Source organism: Dromaius novaehollandiae, chromosome 9 (assembly GCF_036370855.1).
Source record: "Dromaius novaehollandiae isolate bDroNov1 chromosome 9, bDroNov1.hap1, whole genome shotgun sequence".
Taxonomy (NCBI): domain Eukaryota; kingdom Metazoa; phylum Chordata; class Aves; order Casuariiformes; family Dromaiidae; genus Dromaius; species Dromaius novaehollandiae.
Window position 1 is genome coordinate 15535501 of NC_088106.1, and position 20223 is coordinate 15555723.

At 58.3% G+C, this 20223-nt stretch overlaps 1 protein-coding gene across 1 annotated transcript in view; it reads left to right on the forward strand.

Annotated features, from left to right (window-relative positions):
• Positions 1-20223, forward strand: part of LOC112979363 (uncharacterized) — a 97398-nt gene that overhangs the window by 50910 nt on the left and 26265 nt on the right. Inside the window, exons 69-102 of the mRNA XM_064517176.1 lie at positions 520-776; positions 879-963; positions 1096-1179; positions 1293-1534; positions 1630-1913; positions 2023-2300; positions 2603-3201; positions 3585-4149; positions 4310-4509; positions 4611-4991; positions 5397-5683; positions 6388-6659; positions 7493-7642; positions 8266-8522; positions 8625-8709; positions 8842-8925; positions 9039-9280; positions 9376-9659; positions 9769-10046; positions 10898-11496; positions 11880-12444; positions 12605-12804; positions 12906-13286; positions 13692-13978; positions 14685-14956; positions 15802-15939; positions 16563-16819; positions 16922-17006; positions 17139-17222; positions 17336-17577; positions 17673-17956; positions 18066-18343; positions 18646-19244; positions 19628-20192. Of these exons, the coding sequence (XP_064373246.1) occupies positions 520-776; positions 879-963; positions 1096-1179; positions 1293-1534; positions 1630-1913; positions 2023-2300; positions 2603-3201; positions 3585-4149; positions 4310-4509; positions 4611-4991; positions 5397-5683; positions 6388-6659; positions 7493-7642; positions 8266-8522; positions 8625-8709; positions 8842-8925; positions 9039-9280; positions 9376-9659; positions 9769-10046; positions 10898-11496; positions 11880-12444; positions 12605-12804; positions 12906-13286; positions 13692-13978; positions 14685-14956; positions 15802-15939; positions 16563-16819; positions 16922-17006; positions 17139-17222; positions 17336-17577; positions 17673-17956; positions 18066-18343; positions 18646-19244; positions 19628-20192 (9750 nt within the window). The remainder of the gene's footprint in view (positions 1-519; positions 777-878; positions 964-1095; positions 1180-1292; positions 1535-1629; positions 1914-2022; positions 2301-2602; positions 3202-3584; positions 4150-4309; positions 4510-4610; positions 4992-5396; positions 5684-6387; positions 6660-7492; positions 7643-8265; positions 8523-8624; positions 8710-8841; positions 8926-9038; positions 9281-9375; positions 9660-9768; positions 10047-10897; positions 11497-11879; positions 12445-12604; positions 12805-12905; positions 13287-13691; positions 13979-14684; positions 14957-15801; positions 15940-16562; positions 16820-16921; positions 17007-17138; positions 17223-17335; positions 17578-17672; positions 17957-18065; positions 18344-18645; positions 19245-19627; positions 20193-20223) is intronic.

Here is a 20223-nt window from a genome sequence, read left to right on the forward strand (position 1 = left end):
GGGCTTGATCCGGAGCTGCTTGTGGCAGCCTTCCCCAGGGCCAGGCCCTTGCTTTGGGAAGCCTTGCAGCCCTAGGAATCAGTCTGCGGTACCGCCAGGGCAGGCAAGGATCTACTGTGCGAGGGGGAGAGTAATGCAAAGCTTGATGGCCAGACTCTCTCAGGGCAGGAGGAATGGGTGTCTGTCAGGAGACGCTGGCTTCTCTAGAAACCAACAGTGAAGGGGTCCGAAAGCTGCCGAGTCACGCTAGGATTGTGGCGATGCTTTGGAGAGACGGAAGCGATGCTGTTTCCCAGCCGAAACCGTCCATCTGGCATTGCCCACAGAGAGCATGGTCCATAGGCAGACTCAAGGCTGGGTGTTTGTGGCTAGAGAAGGATGTGACATCTGTTTGCTCTCCCCACCCTCGCCTGCCTTGAGCTGCAGCAGGGAGTGCTGCCGAGCCAGTGCTTGGGTTGTTCCCGAGTGCTTTGTCCAGGTTTGATGGTGCATGTCAGTGTGGCTTGCGCTTTGTTTCAGACGGCTACTACATCTACCTGCAAGGCAGCAATGCCCTCCCCGGTTCTGTGGCTCATCTGGTCAGTCCGGTGTGCAGTTCAGAAGGACCGCACTGCTTCCGCTTCTGGTATCACATGTATGGAGTGGCTGAAACAATGGCCTTGCGGGTGTACGTGGTTAAGAACGAAGAGCTAGTGATGATCTGGAGCAGTGTTGGGAACCATGGGGACAGATGGAACTTGGGAGAGGTCACGGTGCACAGCACGGGAAACATGCAGGTAGGGCAGGGGCTCCGACCACCCTCTGAGGTGGACCGTGCTTTGAAATGGCGCTTCATGTGTACGGCTGGAGCTAATGCTGGAAACCAACCCTTTCCCTAGATTGTCCTGGAAGGAGAATGGGGTGAAGATTTCCGGAGCGATGTAGCATTGGATGATCTGTCCATCGAGAAGGGATACTGCCCAGGTTTGTTTCCTGCATGGGGAAGGGTGGCTTGAGGGAAAGTGATTGCTTGTTGAGGCAGTCTGTTTAGTTTCTGCCCTGAAAAGGAGCTTGTGAGGGAGGAGTGCGTTTGCACGTGCGTTGTCTCTCTCCTAGGCAATGTGACTACGCCATCACCAAGCCCCAGCACCGCCCCATCTTCGACAGGGAATCCGACACCAACGCCCCTGCCAGGCTCAGGTGAGTAGAGTAGAGCAGTCATGGGGCTGCAGTGCCTTGTGCAGGGTGGGCAGGGGCGAAGAGGCGGCAGGAGCTGTTTGATGGAACGCTTCCCCTGGCCTTCCTTCTGTCAGGGACCTGTGTGGTGGAAGGAGACCCTCACTACCACACGTTCGACAAGCAAATACACCACTTCATGGGCACCTGCACCTACACCCTCTCCAAGCTGTGCGAGAGCAACAGCTCACTGCCCTACTTCAACGTGGAAGCAGCCAACGAGCACAGGGGAAGCAACACTCGCGTGTCCTACGTCCAGTACGTGGACGTTGATGTGTCTGGCCAGCGGATACGGCTGGGGAAGGGCGGAGTGGTGACGGTAAGCCCAAGGGGGAGCGACGGTGGGGCAGTGCGAGGGGAGAGAGGCGTGCCGAATGGGTTGCAGCAACCCTGCCTTGTCTTCTGTCCTTCCAGGTCAACGGAGTGGAAGAGGTCGTGCCCTGCACCCCATCAGCAGGCGTGCGGGTCTCGTCCAGCGGGTTCTACACCGTGGTCTCAACAGACTTTGGCTTGAGAGTGAAGTTTGATGGGGAGCATCGGGTGGAGGTGACGCTTCCGAGCACCTTTGGGCAGAAGGTCTGTGGCATGTGTGGGAACTACAACGGGGTGGCAGCAGATGACTTCCTGAACCCGGAGGGAGTGCTGGAGCCAGACTCCACCAGCCTGGGCAACAGCTGGCAGGTGTCCAACGATAGCAGGTGCGTGGCCCCCGGCAGGTCTGGGAATGTGTCAGGCGTGGTGGGGAGGGTGAGACACTAGGAGAAGCCCACAGATAACCCAGGGGCCCTTCTCCCTCCCTTCCCACAGCTGCTCACCCGGACCAATCCCCAGCCCGGCCTGCAACGATACGGACAAGCAAGTCATTGCCAGCAGCCGCTTCTGCGGACTCCTCACTGACACCAGCGGCCTGTTTGAGTTGTGCCATGCTGTCCTGAGCCCCAGCGGTTACTTCGACACCTGCCTTTACGACCTGTGTGAGCTGGGGCTGGATCGCGAGGCCCTGTGCAACAGTTTGCAGTCCTACGCGGACGCCTGCCAGTCGCTTGGTGTGAAGATCCCCGCGTGGAGGAACGCAACATTCTGCCGTGAGTCAGCACACAGAGATGCATTGTTTTGCTGACCCTGTTGGGCCACAGTGTCGTTGGTTCAGGGGCTGCATTTGTCCTTGGAAAGTGGGTTAGAAAGGAGGAAAAAATGCCATTTCTCTGTGCTGGCTGATGACTGTGGGAGGACCCTTTGTCAGTTGAATTCATATGCAGGAGGCATTATAAGGTGCCAGCTGGTGGGAATTAGTTGCCTAAATATGCAGTTAGTGCTTGCTGACATAAGGGGGACTCTGTGTGGAGGAATCCTGATGATTTCCGTGGTATTCCATTTCTCTCCACAGCCATCAAGTGTTCTGCCAACAGCCACTACGAGCCATGTGCTGCAGCCTGTCCTGCTACGTGTTTTGACCCTATGGCTCCTGTTAGTTGCAGCCTGCCATGCGTGGAGGGATGTGTGTGCGACAGCGGGTACCTGCTCTACAATGACCGATGCGTGCCCAGCCAGCAGTGCGGGTGCTGGCACAACGGGCAGCACTACCCCGTGGGCTCAGAGTTCTGGACGGACAACACCTGCTCCTCGAAGTGCACGTGTCCAGGGCGGGGGAGCAAAGTCCAGTGCTCCAGTGCCTCCTGCCCGGCAGGCCAGTACTGTGGGGTGCAGAACGGGAAACCCGGCTGCTTCCTGTCCTCTTACGGCATCTGCTACGTGCATGGGGACCCTCACTACAACAGCTTTGACAACGTGTGGCACGACTTCATGGGGAACTGCAGCTACACCCTGGCCAAAGTGTGCTCCAATGCCACCTCCCTGCCCTACTTCAATATTGAGGCCAAGAACGAGCATCGTGGGAACCCCAGCGTGTCCTACGTGCGCGAAGTCCTGGTTGAGGTGTACGGAGAACGCATTGCAATTGTCAAGAACGAGCAGAGCCAAGTGCTGGTAGGGAGCTGGGCTGGCATGAGGGTGGTGTGGCTGCAAGATGGGGGTGGCTTTTCTTGGCGGGGTCTTGCCCAAACCGGACCCTTTTGTCTCAGGCCGGGGTGGGCTCCCCGTAAACCGCTGGGGCGCTGTCTCCACGGTGTTTCCGCTGTGGAAGGGCTGGAGGAGGAAGAGGGAAAGAGGGAATGTGGCCGGTGTCGAATACAGGCCCCCGCGCAGTGCTGAGAAGAGGCAGGGCTGGCCAAGCCTCAGGGGTGCCCGCGTGTGAGGGGAGCGAGGGCACCGGTGTGCTGTGCTGGGTTCTGGGGCCTGTTTTCCCCACGAGGGAGGCCTCAGGGAGGCTGCGTACAAGTCCAGGGCCCATTGGGGTGTGTCTGCCCTAGGTCAACGGGGTGCGCCAGACCCTGCCGGTGAGAGCAGCGGGAGGCGCCGTCACAGTGAGCAGGAGCGGCCGCTACATCAGCCTGGAGACAGACTTCAACCTGAAAGTGTCCTATGACACCGACCACTCGGTGGAGGTGAAGGTGCCCACGACCTACTTCAACCTGACCTGTGGCATGTGCGGGAACTTCAACAGCCGGGGAGAGGACGATTACATGATGCCCAACGGGCAGCAAGCCGCAGACTCCAACGCGCTGGGAGAGAGCTGGCAGGTCCCAGACGACGACCCCTCTTGCGGTGTCCCCGTGCCCCCCGCACCCTGCAGTGCAGAAGAGGAGAAGCTCTACCACTCGGACGGGTTCTGCGGCATGCTGACCTCCAGGCCCGGCTCTTTTGAGAACTGCCATGCTGTGATCAACCCCCAGAGCTACCTGGAGAGCTGCTTCTATGACCTTTGTGCCCTGAACGGTAGTCAGGAGGTCCTGTGCAGTGCTCTGGAAGCCTATGCTGACGCGTGCCAGGCAGCGGGTGTGACTCTTCTTCCCTGGAGGAATGCCACCTTCTGCCGTGAGTACCTACCTTGGACTTCCCAGAGGAAAACTTGCCACCTCCTGTGCGCCAACCTGTGGCCACAGCATTTCTCGCCAATTCTCTAGCCTTCCCTTTCCCAGAAAGTAGCCATTTCTTGAGGGCTTTTCTGGTCCTAATTGTCCCCATCGCCTTGCAGCCCTGCTGTGCCCTGCCAACAGCTACTATGACCCTTGCATGACCGGCTGTCCTGCCACCTGCCTCGACCAACAAGCCCCACAGAACTGCTCCAAGCCCTGCGTGGAGGGCTGTGCGTGCACCTCTGGCTTCTTGGTCAGCGGAGACACCTGTGTGCCCGAGGCCCACTGTGGCTGCCTCTTTGAGGGCAACTACTACCGCGTGAGTGAAAGCCCTGCCCCAGCTTGCTCCCCTCCCAGGGCACTTGTTTTCCTCTGTTTCCCTGCCTGATGCGCTTGTGCTGTGTGTTTCCCTGCCTGCAGGAAGGCGAGCACTTTGTGAGCGAGAACTGTGCTCGCCAGTGCCGGTGTGAAGCCAACGGCCAGATGGTTTGCTCCGCGTTGTCCTGTGGTGAGGATGAGGTCTGCAAGATCCAGAATGGCCACAGGGGCTGTTACCCGGCCAGCACTGCTCTCTGCCACATCTACGGAGACCCGCATTACAGCACTTTCGATGGGAAGCTCCACCACTTCCAGGGCTCTTGCAACTACACAGTGGTGACGGGCTGCGGCAACTCCTCCGTTGGGTTCACGGTCACCACCCGCAATGAGCATCGGGGCAGCCAGAGCTGGACAGCTCTTAACTCTGTGGCGCTGTCTGTGGAAGGCCTCCACATCGTACTGCAGAAGAACAAGGCAGTCTACGTAAGCCCCTCATTTTTAGACCTGGGAACAGCCGTCTTCCAAAGTACCATTTCTCGGTTGCTTTCCCCACCCGGTTTCCTTTCAGGGAATCAGCTTGAATACTTGAGTCCCCAAGAAGTGCTCGATATTCCCTGAGCCTGCTGGCATGCTCGTGGAAGAGCGTGGTGGGTCTCTGAGTGGGGAGGATATGACTGCAAGCACAGCAACAGATTTTCTGCTTGCTTGCCTGAGCTTTGTGTGCGCCGTATGTAGAGTAGCTGCTGTCCTCGTACGTCTGGGCAGGGTTTGCCGTGCCATCAGCGCTTCTGACTCCCTGGGCGCTGGCACCGTGGCAGGGAAGAGCACTGACTTTTGAGTGGAGGGCACCTCTTTATGTTTCTCTCTCCCTCTCTCTCCCGTATTCAGATCAATGGTGTTCTGGCCTCCCTGCCTGCCTCTCCTATCCCCAGCGTGACCGTTTCCCTGAGTGGCTCCTATGTGCAAGTTTCTACCAGGCTGGGCCTGCAGCTGCAGTTCAACGGGGACCACGAGCTCCTGGTGAGGGTGTCTGAGAAGCACAAGGGCAAGCTGTGTGGACTGTGTGGGACGTACACCGGGAGCCAGCAGGACGACTTCATGAGACCCGACGGGGTGATAGTGCCTGATTTCAATGACTTTGGAGCCAGCTGGATGGTGCCGGACAATGATTGGCCGTGAGTCCTTGTCCTGTAGCGTGGATGACGGATGAAGGGGAGCCTGGGAGCTGGCAGCTGTGGGTGGAACAAGGAGGGAGGGCTGGGAATGGCAGGGGCGAGCCCGCAGAGAGGAGGCCTTGTGGGAAGGCCTGCAAGATCAGGTAGAGGCTCCAGAGCAGCAGACCTGTGGCCCTTGTGTCTGCCCTGCTTTGCTTCATCCACCTCTGGGGTGTCCTGTGTGCAAACAGATCCCAGCTGTGTGGCTGTTCCCCTTTCCCCTGAGGGCTAGCTCACTAGAGCTGGTGTCAGGTCCCCACTGTGCGGTTGGGGTTCATGGTGCTTTCTCCCCGTAGGTGCTGTGCTCTGGGGTCCTTGGTGACCTCTGTTTGGGGCCCTGCATCCCACTCTGCACAGTCACCATTCCTGACCCCAGAGAGAGTGGTCGGGGGGGTGGGGGGGATGCTCTTCCTGAGCTGTTGTGATGCCAACCATCTCAGCCCATTGTTTCGGTCTGCCTGATGCCACAGAGGAGAATGGTGACTGCGGGCTGTGGGCTGTGTTCCTAACCCTTGCAAATGAAATGGGGGGAGGGAGGAGGGAGTGGTTCTTGGCAAGGGATCTGGACTCCAAAGGCTGAGGCTTTGCATGGGGAAGAAGTCAGGAAATGGTGTGGCTGGGGCTCACAGGCTGCGTGACCTCAGAGGTATGCATCTGCTTTGTAGGTGTGACCCAGCCATCTTCCCGCCTGTGTCCTGCTCCCCCTCCCAGGAGGAGGCAGCTAACAAGCAGTGTGGAATCCTCGCAGAGCTTGGCGGCCCGTTCCAGCCATGCCATGCGGTTCTGCCGCCCAAATCGTACTTTGAGAGCTGTGTCTATGACCAGTGTGCCACTGGTGGCAGCACAGAGCAGCTGTGCAATGACCTGGAGGCCTACGCTACCGCCTGCACCCAGGCAGGAGTCACTCTGGGAGACTGGAGCGCTGGCACTGTCTGTGGTAAATGTCCCGTTTGTGTTTGTTTTCAAGAGCGAGCGGTAAGAGTGTCCCTGCACATACTCTGTGGATGTGAGTAGCTGTAGTCCCTTGGCTCCAGGGCAGTCAAGCCTAAGGGTTAAGATCCAGGAGCCCCACCATGTTGCAGCAGCTCTGATGGGTTGACACAACCCTTTCCGGCCTGGCAGTCCGCAAAGGCCTTACCTCTGTTCCCCGCCGCGTCCTGCCCAAAGCGTTCTGCGCAGCGCTGCCTGTCTGTGGCTCTGGAGCGGCCTGTCCAGGGTGTGCTGTCAGCAGCTTCTTGAGCATTGGGAAGGCAGGCCATTGCCTGACTGTTGCTGGCTGGGATGGAAACGCGCTGCCAGGCAAGAGTGGTCAAGGCCGTACTGCCTACTGTCCCTCCTCTGTACATGAAGTGCAGCTGACGAGGGGCCGTCAGAAAAGTCCTAGAGTTGTAGTGAGTCACTGGTAACATCCTGACCATGGCTGAGGCTCTACCTTCTGTAAGGCTTAGCGAGGTACCACCCAGGACCAGCGGGGTGGAGAGAGGAAGGGAGAACCAGACGCGGGAGGGGGAGAAGGGAGGCAATCTTGATTAGTGAACGCCTTGGGACACTCAGAATGAAGCTGCTAATCTGGGAACGACCTTGCTTCCCAGCCTGTCTGTCTGCAGTTTTCCCTCTGCTATGCTGGCGCACCCCATGCTTCCAGTTAGCTGGCCATCCTCTCCTGGCCGTGAGCATGCCAGGGATGTAGGTGGCCCTGCCAGGGCACAGGGAGAAGGTGGCCCCGCCCTCACTGTAGAAATTCTGCTTTTCTTTCTGTACCATATCCAGCTTCCCTTGCAGCCTGCAATTTCTCCTGCACTTTTGACGTTGACTTCTGTGAGTGGGAACAGGCGAACTACAGCAGCATTGACTGGATAAGGCACAAGGGGCCAACACCCTCGCCAGATACCGGCCCTTCCTATGACCACACAACAGGAGGTAAGAAGAGCAGCTGGTACGTGGTAGTCCTTCAGGCAGAGGGGTATCCCTGGGGAGAGGGCGAGGAGCCTTTTCTGGCAGGAAATACAGGCCACGTACTTCCTGGGCTTGATCCGGAGCTGCTTGTGGCAGCCTTCCCCAGGGCCAGGCCCTTGCTTTGGGAAGCCTTGCAGCCCTAGGAATCAGTCTGTGGTACCGCCAGGGCAGGCAAGGATCTACTGTGCGAGGGGGAGAGTAATGCAAAGCTTGATGGCCAGACTCTCTCAGGGCAGGAGGAATGGGTGTCTGTCAGGAGACGCTGGCTTCTCTAGAAACCAACAGTGAAGGGGTCCGAAAGCTGCCGAGTCACGCTAGGATTGTGGCGATGCTTTGGAGAGACGGAAGCGATGCTGTTTCCCAGCCGAAACCGTCCATCTGGCATTGCCCACAGAGAGCATGGTCCATAGGCAGACTCAAGGCTGGGTGTTTGTGGCTAGAGAAGGATGTGACATCTGTTTGCTCTCCCCACCCTCGCCTGCCTTGAGCTGCAGCAGGGAGTGCTGCCGAGCCAGTGCTTGGGTTGTTCCCGAGTGCTTTGTCCAGGTTTGATGGTGCATGTCAGTGTGGCTTGCGCTTTGTTTCAGACGGCTACTACATCTACCTGCAAGGCAGCAATGCCCTCCCCGGTTCTGTGGCTCATCTGGTCAGTCCGGTGTGCAGTTCAGAAGGACCGCACTGCTTCCGCTTCTGGTATCACATGTATGGAGTGGCTGAAACAATGGCCTTGCGGGTGTACGTGGTTAAGAACGAAGAGCTAGTGATGATCTGGAGCAGTGTTGGGAACCATGGGGACAGATGGAACTTGGGAGAGGTCACGGTGCACAGCACGGGAAACATGCAGGTAGGGCAGGGGCTCCGACCACCCTCTGAGGTGGACCGTGCTTTGAAATGGCGCTTCATGTGTACGGCTGGAGCTAATGCTGGAAACCAACCCTTTCCCTAGATTGTCCTGGAAGGAGAATGGGGTGAAGATTTCCGGAGCGATGTAGCATTGGATGATCTGTCCATCGAGAAGGGATACTGCCCAGGTTTGTTTCCTGCATGGGGAAGGGTGGCTTGAGGGAAAGTGATTGCTTGTTGAGGCAGTCTGTTTAGTTTCTGCCCTGAAAAGGAGCTTGTGAGGGAGGAGTGCGTTTGCACGTGCGTTGTCTCTCTCCTAGGCAATGTGACTACGCCATCACCAAGCCCCAGCACCGCCCCATCTTCGACAGGGAATCCGACACCAACACCCCTGCCAGGCTCAGGTGAGTAGAGTAGAGCAGTCATGGGGCTGCAGTGCCTTGTGCAGGGTGGGCAGGGGCGAAGAGGCGGCAGGAGCTGTTTGATGGAACGCTTCCCCTGGCCTTCCTTCTGTCAGGGACCTGTGTGGTGGAAGGAGACCCTCACTACCACACGTTCGACAAGCAAATACACCACTTCATGGGCACCTGCACCTACACCCTCTCCAAGCTGTGCGAGAGCAACAGCTCACTGCCCTACTTCAACGTGGAAGCAGCCAACGAGCACAGGGGAAGCAACACTCGCGTGTCCTACGTCCAGTACGTGGACGTTGATGTGTCTGGCCAGCGGATACGGCTGGGGAAGGGCGGAGTGGTGACGGTAAGCCCAAGGGGGAGCGACGGTGGGGCAGTGCGAGGGGAGAGAGGCGTGCCGAATGGGTTGCAGCAACCCTGCCTTGTCTTCTGTCCTTCCAGGTCAACGGAGTGGAAGAGGTCGTGCCCTGCACCCCATCAGCAGGCGTGCGGGTCTCGTCCAGCGGGTTCTACACCGTGGTCTCAACAGACTTTGGCTTGAGAGTGAAGTTTGATGGGGAGCATCGGGTGGAGGTGACGCTTCCGAGCACCTTTGGGCAGAAGGTCTGTGGCATGTGTGGGAACTACAACGGGGTGGCAGCAGATGACTTCCTGAACCCGGAGGGAGTGCTGGAGCCAGACTCCACCAGCCTGGGCAACAGCTGGCAGGTGTCCAACGATAGCAGGTGCGTGGCCCCCGGCAGGTCTGGGAATGTGTCAGGCGTAGTGGGGAGGGTGAGACACTAGGAGAAGCCCACAGATAACCCAGGGGCCCTTCTCCCTCGCTTCCCACAGCTGCTCACCCGGACCAATCCCCAGCCCGGCCTGCAACGATACGGACAAGCAAGTCATTGCCAGCAGCCGCTTCTGCGGACTCCTCACTGACACCAGTGGCCTGTTTGAGTTGTGCCATGCTGTCCTGAGCCCCAGCGGTTACTTCGACACCTGCCTTTACGACCTGTGTGAGCTGGGGCTGGATCGCGAGGCCCTGTGCAACAGTTTGCAGTCCTACGCGGACGCCTGCCAGTCGCTTGGTGTGAAGATCCCCGCGTGGAGGAACGCAACATTCTGCCGTAAGTCAGCAGAGAACACGAGATGGTTCCATGCTCCTAGGAAAGCCCAACTTGAGAATGGAACATTGGGATAGGGAATAGTAACCATTTTTGTTACATGATGTTGGCATATAGGGTTAAGTGTTAGTAGCAGGGGCCCCTTTTCTGTTTCACTGGATCAGGGATGATTCAGTGATCCTTCCCCTCTACTCTGCACTGGTGAGGCCACATCTGGAGTACGGTGTCCCGCTTTGGCTCCGCAGGAGAAGAGACACGTGTAGCTAACGGAGTGTGTCCAGCGAAGTGCTACTAACATGATTAAGGGTCGAAAGCATCTCATATGAGAGAAGTCTGAGAGAGCTTGGTTTGTTCAGCTTGGAGAGGAGAAGTCTGAGGGAGGATCTTATCAATGCATGTAAATATCTGAAGGGGGAGCATAAAGAATACGGAGCCGGACTCTTTTCAGTGGTCCCAGTGACAGGACAAGAGGCAATGGGCACAAACCGAAACCCAGGAAGTTCCGTTTGAATCTGAGGAAAAGCTTTTTTACTCTGAGGGTGACTGAAAACTCGAACAGGTGGCCCAGAGAGGTTATGAAGCCTTCGTCCTAGGTGATATTCAAAAGCCATCAGGACGCGGTCCTGGGCAGCCGGCTTCAGATTGACTCTGCTTGCGCAAGGGGGTTGGACTAGACGATCTGTAAAGGTCCCTTCCAACCATTCTGTGATTCTGCTATTCAGTGTTCTCACAGGGCAAAGATTGCAAACCATATGAGAAAATTTGGGACCTTAATTTTGAGAGGATCAAAAGTGAGAAAAACATTACCCAGCGCACTATTCTTCGAGTAACGGCCATGCCTTTTCTCTTGGTAGCCATCAAGTGTCCTGCCAACAGCCACTATGAGCCATGCGCTGCAGCCTGCCCTGCTACCTGTGTTGACCCAACAGCACCCTACACCTGTGGCCAGCCGTGCGTGGAGGGATGTGTGTGTGACAGCGGGTACCTGCTCTACAATGACCGATGCGTGCCCAGCCAGCAGTGCGGGTGCTGGCACAATGGGCAGCACTACCCCGTGGGCTCAGAGTTCTGGACGGACAACACCTGCTCCTCGAAGTGCACGTGTCCAGGGCGGGGGAGCAAAGTCCAGTGCTCCAGTGCCTCCTGCCCGGCAGGCCAGTACTGTGGGGTGCAGAACGGGAAACCCGGCTGCTTCCCGTCCTCTTACGGCATCTGCTACGTGCATGGGGACCCTCACTACAACAGCTTTGACAACGTGTGGCACGACTTCATGGGGAACTGCAGCTACACCCTGGCCAAAGTGTGCTCCAATGCCACCTCCCTGCCCTACTTCAATATTGAGGCCAAGAACGAGCATCGTGGGAACCCCAGCGTGTCCTACGTGCGCGAAGTCCTGGTTGAGGTGTACGGAGAACGCATTGCAATTGTCAAGAACGAGCAGAGCCAAGTGCTGGTAGGGAGCTGGGCTGGCATGAGGGTGGTGTGGCTGCAAGATGGGGGTGGCTTTTCTTGGCGGGGTCTTGCCCAAACCGGACCCTTTTGTCTCAGGCTGGGGCGGGCTCCCCGTAAACTGCTGGGGCGCTGTCTCCACGGTGTTTCCGCTGTGGAAGGGCTGGAGGAGGAAGAGGGAAAGAGGGAATGTGGCCGGTGTCGAATACAGGCCCCCGCGCAGTGCTGAGAAGAGGCAGGGCTGGCCAAGCCTCAGGGGTGCCCGCGTGTGAGGGGAGCGAGGGCACCGGTGTGCTGTGCTGGGTTCTGGGGCCTGTTTTCCCCACGAGGGAGGCCTCAGGGAGGCTGCGTACAAGTCCAGGGCCCATTGGGGTGTGTCTGCCCTAGGTCAACGGGGTGCGCCAGACCCTGCCGGTGAGAGCAGCGGGAGGCGCCGTCACAGTGAGCAGGAGCGGCCGCTACATCAGCCTGGAGACAGACTTCAACCTGAAAGTGTCCTATGACACCGACCACTCGGTGGAGGTGAAGGTGCCCACGACCTACTTCAACCTGACCTGTGGCATGTGCGGGAACTTCAACAGCCGGGGAGAGGACGATTACATGATGCCCAACGGGCAGCAAGCCGCAGACTCCAACACGCTGGGAGAGAGCTGGCAGGTCCCAGACGACGACCCCTCTTGCGGTGTCCCCGTGCCCCCCGCACCCTGCAGTGCAGAAGAGGAGAAGCTCTACCACTCGGACGGGTTCTGCGGCATGCTGACCTCCAGGCCCGGCTCTTTTGAGAACTGCCATGCTGTGATCAACCCCCAGAGCTACCTGGAGAGCTGCTTCTATGACCTTTGTGCCCTGAACGGTAGTCAGGAGGTCCTGTGCAGTGCTCTGGAAGCCTATGCTGACGCGTGCCAGGCAGCGGGTGTGACTCTTCTTCCCTGGAGGAATGCCACCTTCTGCCGTGAGTACCTACCTTGGACTTCCCAGAGGAAAACTTGCCACCTCCTGTGCGCCAACCTGTGGCCACAGCATTTCTCGCCAATTCTCTAGCCTTCCCTTTCCCAGAAAGTAGCCATTTCTTGAGGGCTTTTCTGGTCCTAATTGTCCCCATCGCCTTGCAGCCCTGCTGTGCCCTGCCAACAGCTACTATGACCCTTGCATGACCGGCTGTCCTGCCACCTGCCTCGACCAACAAGCCCCACAGAACTGCTCCAAGCCCTGCGTGGAGGGCTGTGCGTGCACCTCTGGCTTCTTGGTCAGCGGAGACACCTGTGTGCCCGAGGCCCACTGTGGCTGCCTCTTTGAGGGCAACTACTACCGCGTGAGTGAAAGCCCTGCCCCAGCTTGCTCCCCTCCCAGGGCACTTGTTTTCCTCTGTTTCCCTGCCTGATGCGCTTGTGCTGTGTGTTTCCCTGCCTGCAGGAAGGCGAGCACTTTGTGAGCGAGAACTGTGCTCGCCAGTGCCGGTGTGAAGCCAACGGCCAGATGGTTTGCTCCGCGTTGTCCTGTGGTGAGGATGAGGTCTGCAAGATCCAGAATGGCCACAGGGGCTGTTACCCGGCCAGCACTGCTCTCTGCCACATCTACGGAGACCCGCATTACAGCACTTTCGATGGGAAGCTCCACCACTTCCAGGGCTCTTGCAACTACACAGTGGTGACGGGCTGCGGCAACTCCTCCGTTGGGTTCACGGTCACCACCCGCAATGAGCATCGGGGCAGCCAGAGCTGGACAGCTCTTAACTCTGTGGCGCTGTCTGTGGAAGGCCTCCACATCGTACTGCAGAAGAACAAGGCAGTCTACGTAAGCCCCTCATTTTTAGACCTGGGAACAGCCGTCTTCCAAAGTACCATTTCTCGGTTGCTTTCCCCACCCGGTTTCCTTTCAGGGAATCAGCTTGAATACTTGAGTCCCCAAGAAGTGCTCGATATTCCCTGAGCCTGCTGGCATGCTCGTGGAAGAGCGTGGTGGGTCTCTGAGTGGGGAGGATATGACTGCAAGCACAGCAGCAGATTTTCTGCTTGCTTGCCTGAGCTTTGTGTGCGCCGTATGTAGAGTAGCTGCTGTCCTCGTACGTCTGGGCAGGGTTTGCCGTGCCATCAGCGCTTCTGACTCCCTGGGCGCTGGCACCGTGGCAGGGAAGAGCACTGACTTTTGAGTGGAGGGCACCTCTTTATGTTTCTCTCTCCCTCTCTCTCCCGTATTCAGATCAATGGTGTTCTGGCCTCCCTGCCTGCCTCTCCTATCCCCAGCGTGACCGTTTCCCTGAGTGGCTCCTACGTGCAAGTTTCTACCAGGCTGGGCCTGCAGCTGCAGTTCAACGGGGACCACGAGCTCCTGGTGAGGGTGTCTGAGAAGCACAAGGGCAAGCTGTGTGGACTGTGTGGGACGTACACCGGGAGCCAGCAGGACGACTTCATGAGACCCGACGGGGTGATAGTGCCTGATTTCAATGACTTTGGAGCCAGCTGGATGGTGCCGGACAATGATTGGCCGTGAGTCCTTGTCCTGTAGCGTGGATGACGGATGAAGGGGAGCCTGGGAGCTGGCAGCTGTGGGTGGAACAAGGAGGGAGGGCTGGGAATGGCAGGGGCGAGCCTGCAGAGAGGAGGCCTTGTGGGAAGGCCTGCAAGATCAGGTAGAGGCTCCAGAGCAGCAGACCTGTGGCCCTTGTGTCTGCCCCGCTCTGCTATTCATCCACCTCTGGGGTGTCCTGTGTGCAAACAGATCCCAGCTGTGTGGCTGTTCCCCTTTCCCCTGAGGGCTAGCTCACTAGAGCTGGTGTCAGGTCCCCACTGTGCGGTTGGGGTTCATGGTGCTTTCTCCCCGTAGGTGCTGTGCTCTGGGGTCCTTGGTGACCTCTGTTTGGGGCCCTGCATCCCACTCTGCACAGTCACCATTCCTGACCCCAGAGAGAGTGGTCGGGGGGGTGGGGGGGATGCTCTTCCTGAGCTGTTGTGATGCCAACCGTCTCAGCCCATTGTTTCGGTCTGCCTGATGCCACAGAGGAGAATGGTGACTGCGGGCTGTGGGCTGTGTTCCTAACCCTTGCAAATGAAATGGGGGGAGGGGGGAGGGGGCGGTTCTTGGCAAGGGATCTGGACTCCAAAGGCTGAGGCTTTGCATGGGGAAGAAGTCAGGAAATGGTGTGGCTGGGGCTCACAGGCTGCGTGACCTCAGAGGTATGCATCTGCTTTGTAGGTGTGACCCAGCCATCTTCCCGCCTGTGTCCTGCTCCCCCTCCCAGGAGGAGGCAGCTAACAAGCAGTGTGGAATCCTCGCAGAGCTTGGCGGCCCGTTCCAGCCATGCCATGCGGTTCTGCCGCCCAAATCGTACTTTGAGAGCTGTGTCTATGACCAGTGTGCCACTGGTGGCAGCACAGAGCAGCTGTGCAATGACCTGGAGGCCTACGCTACCGCCTGCACCCAGGCAGGAGTCACTCTGGGAGACTGGAGCGCTGGCACTGTCTGTGGTAAATGTCCCGTTTGTGTTTGTTTTCAAGAGCGAGCGGTAAGAGTGTCCCTGCACATACTCTGTGGATGTGAGTAGCTGTAGTCCCTTGGCTCCAGGGCAGTCAAGCCTAAGGGTTAAGATCCAGGAGCCCCACCATGTTGCAGCAGCTCTGATGGGTTGACACAACCCTTTCCAGCCTGGCAGTCCGCAAAGGCCTTACCTCTGTTCCCCGCCGCGTCCTGCCCAAAGCGTTCTGCGCAGCGCTGCCTGTCTGTGGCTCTGGAGCGGCCTGTCCAGGGTGTGCTGTCAGCAGCTTCTTGAGCATTGGGAAGGCAGGCCATTGCCTGACTGTTGCTGGCTGGGATGGAAACGCGCTGCCAGGCAAGAGTGGTCAAGGCCGTACTGCCTACTGTCCCTCCTCTGTACATGAAGTGCAGCTGACGAGGGGCCGTCAGAAAAGTCCTAGAGTTGTAGTGAGTCACTGGTAACATCCTGACCATGGCTGAGGCTCTACCTTCTGTAAGGCTTAGCGAGGTACCACCCAGGACCAGCGGGGTGGAGAGAGGAAGGGAGAACCAGACGCGGGAGGGGGAGAAGGGAGGCAATCTTGATTAGTGAACGCCTTGGGACACTCAGAATGAAGCTGCTAATCTGGGAACGACCTTGCTTCCCAGCCTGTCTGTCTGCAGTTTTCCCTCTGCTATGCTGGCGCACCCCATGCTTCCAGTTAGCTGGCCATCCTCTCCTGGCCGTGAGCATGCCAGGGATGTAGGTGGCCCTGCCAGGGCACAGGGAGAAGGTGGCCCCGCCCTCACTGTAGAAATTCTGCTTTTCTTTCTGTACCATATCCAGCTTCCCTTGCAGCCTGCAATTTCTCCTGCACTTTTGACGTTGACTTCTGTGAGTGGGAACAGGCGAACTACAGCAGCATTGACTGGATAAGGCACAAGGGGCCAACACCCTCGCCAGATACCGGCCCTTCCTATGACCACACAACAGGAGGTAAGAAGAGCAGCTGGTACGTGGTAGTCCTTCAGGCAGAGGGGTATCCCTGGGGAGAGGGCGAGGAGCCTTTTCTGGCAGGAAATACAGGCCACGTACTTCCTGGGCTTGATCCGGAGCTGCTTGTGGCAGCCTTCCCCAGGGCCAGGCCCTTGCTTTGGGAAGCCTTGCAGCCCTAGGAATCAGTCTGCGGTACCGCCAGGGCAGGCAAGGATCTACTGTGCGAGGGGGAGAGTAATGCAAAGCTTGATGGCCAGACTCTCTCAGGGCAGGAGGAATGGGTGTCTGTCAGGAGACGCTGGCTTCTCTAGAAACCAACAGTGAAGGGGTCCGAAAGCTGCCGAGTCACGCTAGGATTGTGGCGATGCTTTGGAGAGACGGAAGCGATGCTGTTTCCCAGCCGAAACCGTCCATCTGGCATTGCCCACAGAGAGCATGGTCCATAGGCAGACTCAAGGCTGGGTGTTTGTGGCTAGAGAAGGATGTGACATCTGTTTGCTCTCCCCACCCTCGCCTGCCTTGAGCTGCAGCAGGGAGTGCTGCCGAGCCAGTGCTTGGGTTGTTCCCGAGTGCTTTGTCCAGGTTTGATGGTGCATGTCAGTGTGGCTTGCGCTTTGTTTCAGACGGCTACTACATCTACCTGCAAGGCAGCAATGCCCTCCCCGGTTCTGTGGCTCATCTGGTCAGTCCGGTGTGCAGTTCAGAAGGACCGCACTGCTTCCGCTTCTGGTATCACATGTATGGAGTGGCTGAAACAATGGCCTTGCGGGTGTACGTGGTTAAGAACGAAGAGCTAGTGATGATCTGGAGCAGTGTTGGGAACCATGGGGACAGATGGAACTTGGGAGAGGTCACGGTGCACAGCACGGGAAACATGCAGGTAGGGCAGGGGCTCCGACCACCCTCTGAGGTGGACCGTGCTTTGAAATGGCGCTTCATGTGTACGGCTGGAGCTAATGCTGGAAACCAACCCTTTCCCTAGATTGTCCTGGAAGGAGAATGGGGTGAAGATTTCCGGAGCGATGTAGCATTGGATGATCTGTCCATCGAGAAGGGATACTGCCCAGGTTTGTTTCCTGCATGGGGAAGGGTGGCTTGAGGGAAAGTGATTGCTTGTTGAGGCAGTCTGTTTAGTTTCTGCCCTGAAAAGGAGCTTGTGAGGGAGGAGTGCGTTTGCACGTGCGTTGTCTCTCTCCTAGGCAATGTGACTACGCCATCACCAAGCCCCAGCACCGCCCCATCTTCGACAGGGAATCCGACACCAACGCCCCTGCCAGGCTCAGGTGAGTAGAGTAGAGCAGTCATGGGGCTGCAGTGCCTTGTGCAGGGTGGGCAGGGGCGAAGAGGCGGCAGGAGCTGTTTGATGGAACGCTTCCCCTGGCCTTCCTTCTGTCAGGGACCTGTGTGGTGGAAGGAGACCCTCACTACCACACGTTCGACAAGCAAATACACCACTTCATGGGCACCTGCACCTACACCCTCTCCAAGCTGTGCGAGAGCAACAGCTCACTGCCCTACTTCAACGTGGAAGCAGCCAACGAGCACAGGGGAAGCAACACTCGCGTGTCCTACGTCCAGTACGTGGACGTTGATGTGTCTGGCCAGCGGATACGGCTGGGGAAGGGCGGAGTGGTGACGGTAAGCCCAAGGGGGAGCGACGGTGGGGCAGTGCGAGGGGAGAGAGGCGTGCCGAATGGGTTGCAGCAACCCTGCCTTGTCTTCTGTCCTTCCAGGTCAACGGAGTGGAAGAGGTCGTGCCCTGCACCCCATCAGCAGGCGTGCGGGTCTCGTCCAGCGGGTTCTACACCGTGGTCTCAACAGACTTTGGCTTGAGAGTGAAGTTTGATGGGGAGCATCGGGTGGAGGTGACGCTTCCGAGCACCTTTGGGCAGAAGGTCTGTGGCATGTGTGGGAACTACAACGGGGTGGCAGCAGATGACTTCCTGAACCCGGAGGGAGTGCTGGAGCCAGACTCCACCAGCCTGGGCAACAGCTGGCAGGTGTCCAACGATAGCAGGTGCGTGGCCCCCGGCAGGTCTGGGAATGTGTCAGGCGTGGTGGGGAGGGTGAGACACTAGGAGAAGCCCACAGATAACCCAGGGGCCCTTCTCCCTCCCTTCCCACAGCTGCTCACCCGGACCAATCCCCAGCCCGGCCTGCAACGATACGGACAAGCAAGTCATTGCCAGCAGCCGCTTCTGCGGACTCCTCACTGACACCAGTGGCCTGTTTGAGTTGTGCCATGCTGTCCTGAGCCCCAGCGGTTACTTCGACACCTGCCTTTACGACCTGTGTGAGCTGGGGCTGGATCGCGAGGCCCTGTGCAACAGTTTGCAGTCCTACGCGGACGCCTGCCAGTCGCTTGGTGTGAAGATCCCCGCGTGGAGGAACGCAACATTCTGCCGTGAGTCAGCACACAGAGATGCATTGTTTTGCTGACCCTGTTGGGCCACAGTGTCGTTGGTTCAGGGGCTGCATTTGTCCTTGGAAAGTGGGTTAGAAAGGAGGAAAAAATGCCATTTCTCTGTGCTGGCTGATGACTGTGGGAGGACCCTTTGTCAGTTGAATTCATATGCAGGAGGCATTATAAGGTGCCAGCTGGTGGGAATTAGTTGCCTAAATATGCAGTTAGTGCTTGCTGACATAAGGGGGACTCTGTGTGGAGGAATCCTGATGATTTCCGTGGTATTCCATTTCTCTCCACAGCCATCAAGTGTTCTGCCAACAGCCACTACGAGCCATGTGCTGCAGCCTGTCCTGCTACGTGTTTTGACCCTATGGCTCCTGTTAGTTGCAGCCTGCCATGCGTGGAGGGATGTGTGTGCGACAGCGGGTACCTGCTCTACAATGACCGATGCGTGCCCAGCCAGCAGTGCGGGTGCTGGCACAACGGGCAGCACTACCCCGTGGGCTCAGAGTTCTGGACGGACAACACCTGCTCCTCGAAGTGCACGTGTCCAGGGCGGGGGAGCAAAGTCCAGTGCTCCAGTGCCTCCTGCCCGGCAGGCCAGTACTGTGGGGTGCAGAACGGGAAACCCGGCTGCTTCCCGTCCTCTTACGGCATCTGCTACGTGCATGGGGACCCTCACTACAACAGCTTTGACAACGTGTGGCACGACTTCATGGGGAACTGCAGCTACACCCTGGCCAAAGTGTGCTCCAATGCCACCTCCCTGCCCTACTTCAATATTGAGGCCAAGAACGAGCATCGTGGGAACCCCAGCGTGTCCTACGTGCGCGAAGTCCTGGTTGAGGTGTACGGAGAACGCATTGCAATTGTCAAGAACGAGCAGAGCCAAGTGCTGGTAGGGAGCTGGGCTGGCATGAGGGTGGTGTGGCTGCAAGATGGGGGTGGCTTTTCTTGGCGGGGTCTTGCCCAAACCGGACCCTTTTGTCTCAGGCCGGGGCGGGCTCCCCGTAAACCGCTGGGGCGCTGTCTCCACGGTGTTTCCGCTGTGGAAGGGCTGGAGGAGGAAGAGGGAAAGAGGGAATGTGGCCGGTGTCGAATACAGGCCCCCGCGCAGTGCTGAGAAGAGGCAGGGCTGGCCAAGCCTCAGGGGTGCCCGCGTGTGAGGGGAGCGAGGGCACCGGTGTGCTGTGCTGGGTTCTGGGGCCTGTTTTCCCCACGAGGGAGGCCTCAGGGAGGCTGCGTACAAGTCCGGGGCCCATTGGGGTGTGTCTGCCCTAGGTCAACGGGGTGCGCCAGACCCTGCCGGTGAGAGCAGCGGGAGGCGCCGTCACAGTGAGCAGGAGCGGCCGCTACATCAGCCTGGAGACAGACTTCAACCTGAAAGTGTCCTATGACACCGACCACTCGGTGGAGGTGAAGGTGCCCACGACCTACTTCAACCTGACCTGTGGCATGTGCGGGAACTTCAACAGCCGGGGAGAGGACGATTACATGATGCCCAACGGGCAGCAAGCCGCAGACTCCAACGCGCTGGGAGAGAGCTGGCAGGTCCCAGACGACGACCCCTCTTGCGGTGTCCCCGTGCCCCCCGCACCCTGCAGTGCAGAAGAGGAGAAGCTCTACCACTCGGACGGGTTCTGCGGCATGCTGACCTCCAGGCCCGGCTCTTTTGAGAACTGCCATGCTGTGATCAACCCCCAGAGCTACCTGGAGAGCTGCTTCTATGACCTTTGTGCCCTGAACGGTAGTCAGGAGGTCCTGTGCAGTGCTCTGGAAGCCTATGCTGACGCGTGCCAGGCAGCGGGTGTGACTCTTCTTCCCTGGAGGAATGCCACCTTCTGCCGTGAGTACCTACCTTGGACTTCCCAGAGGAA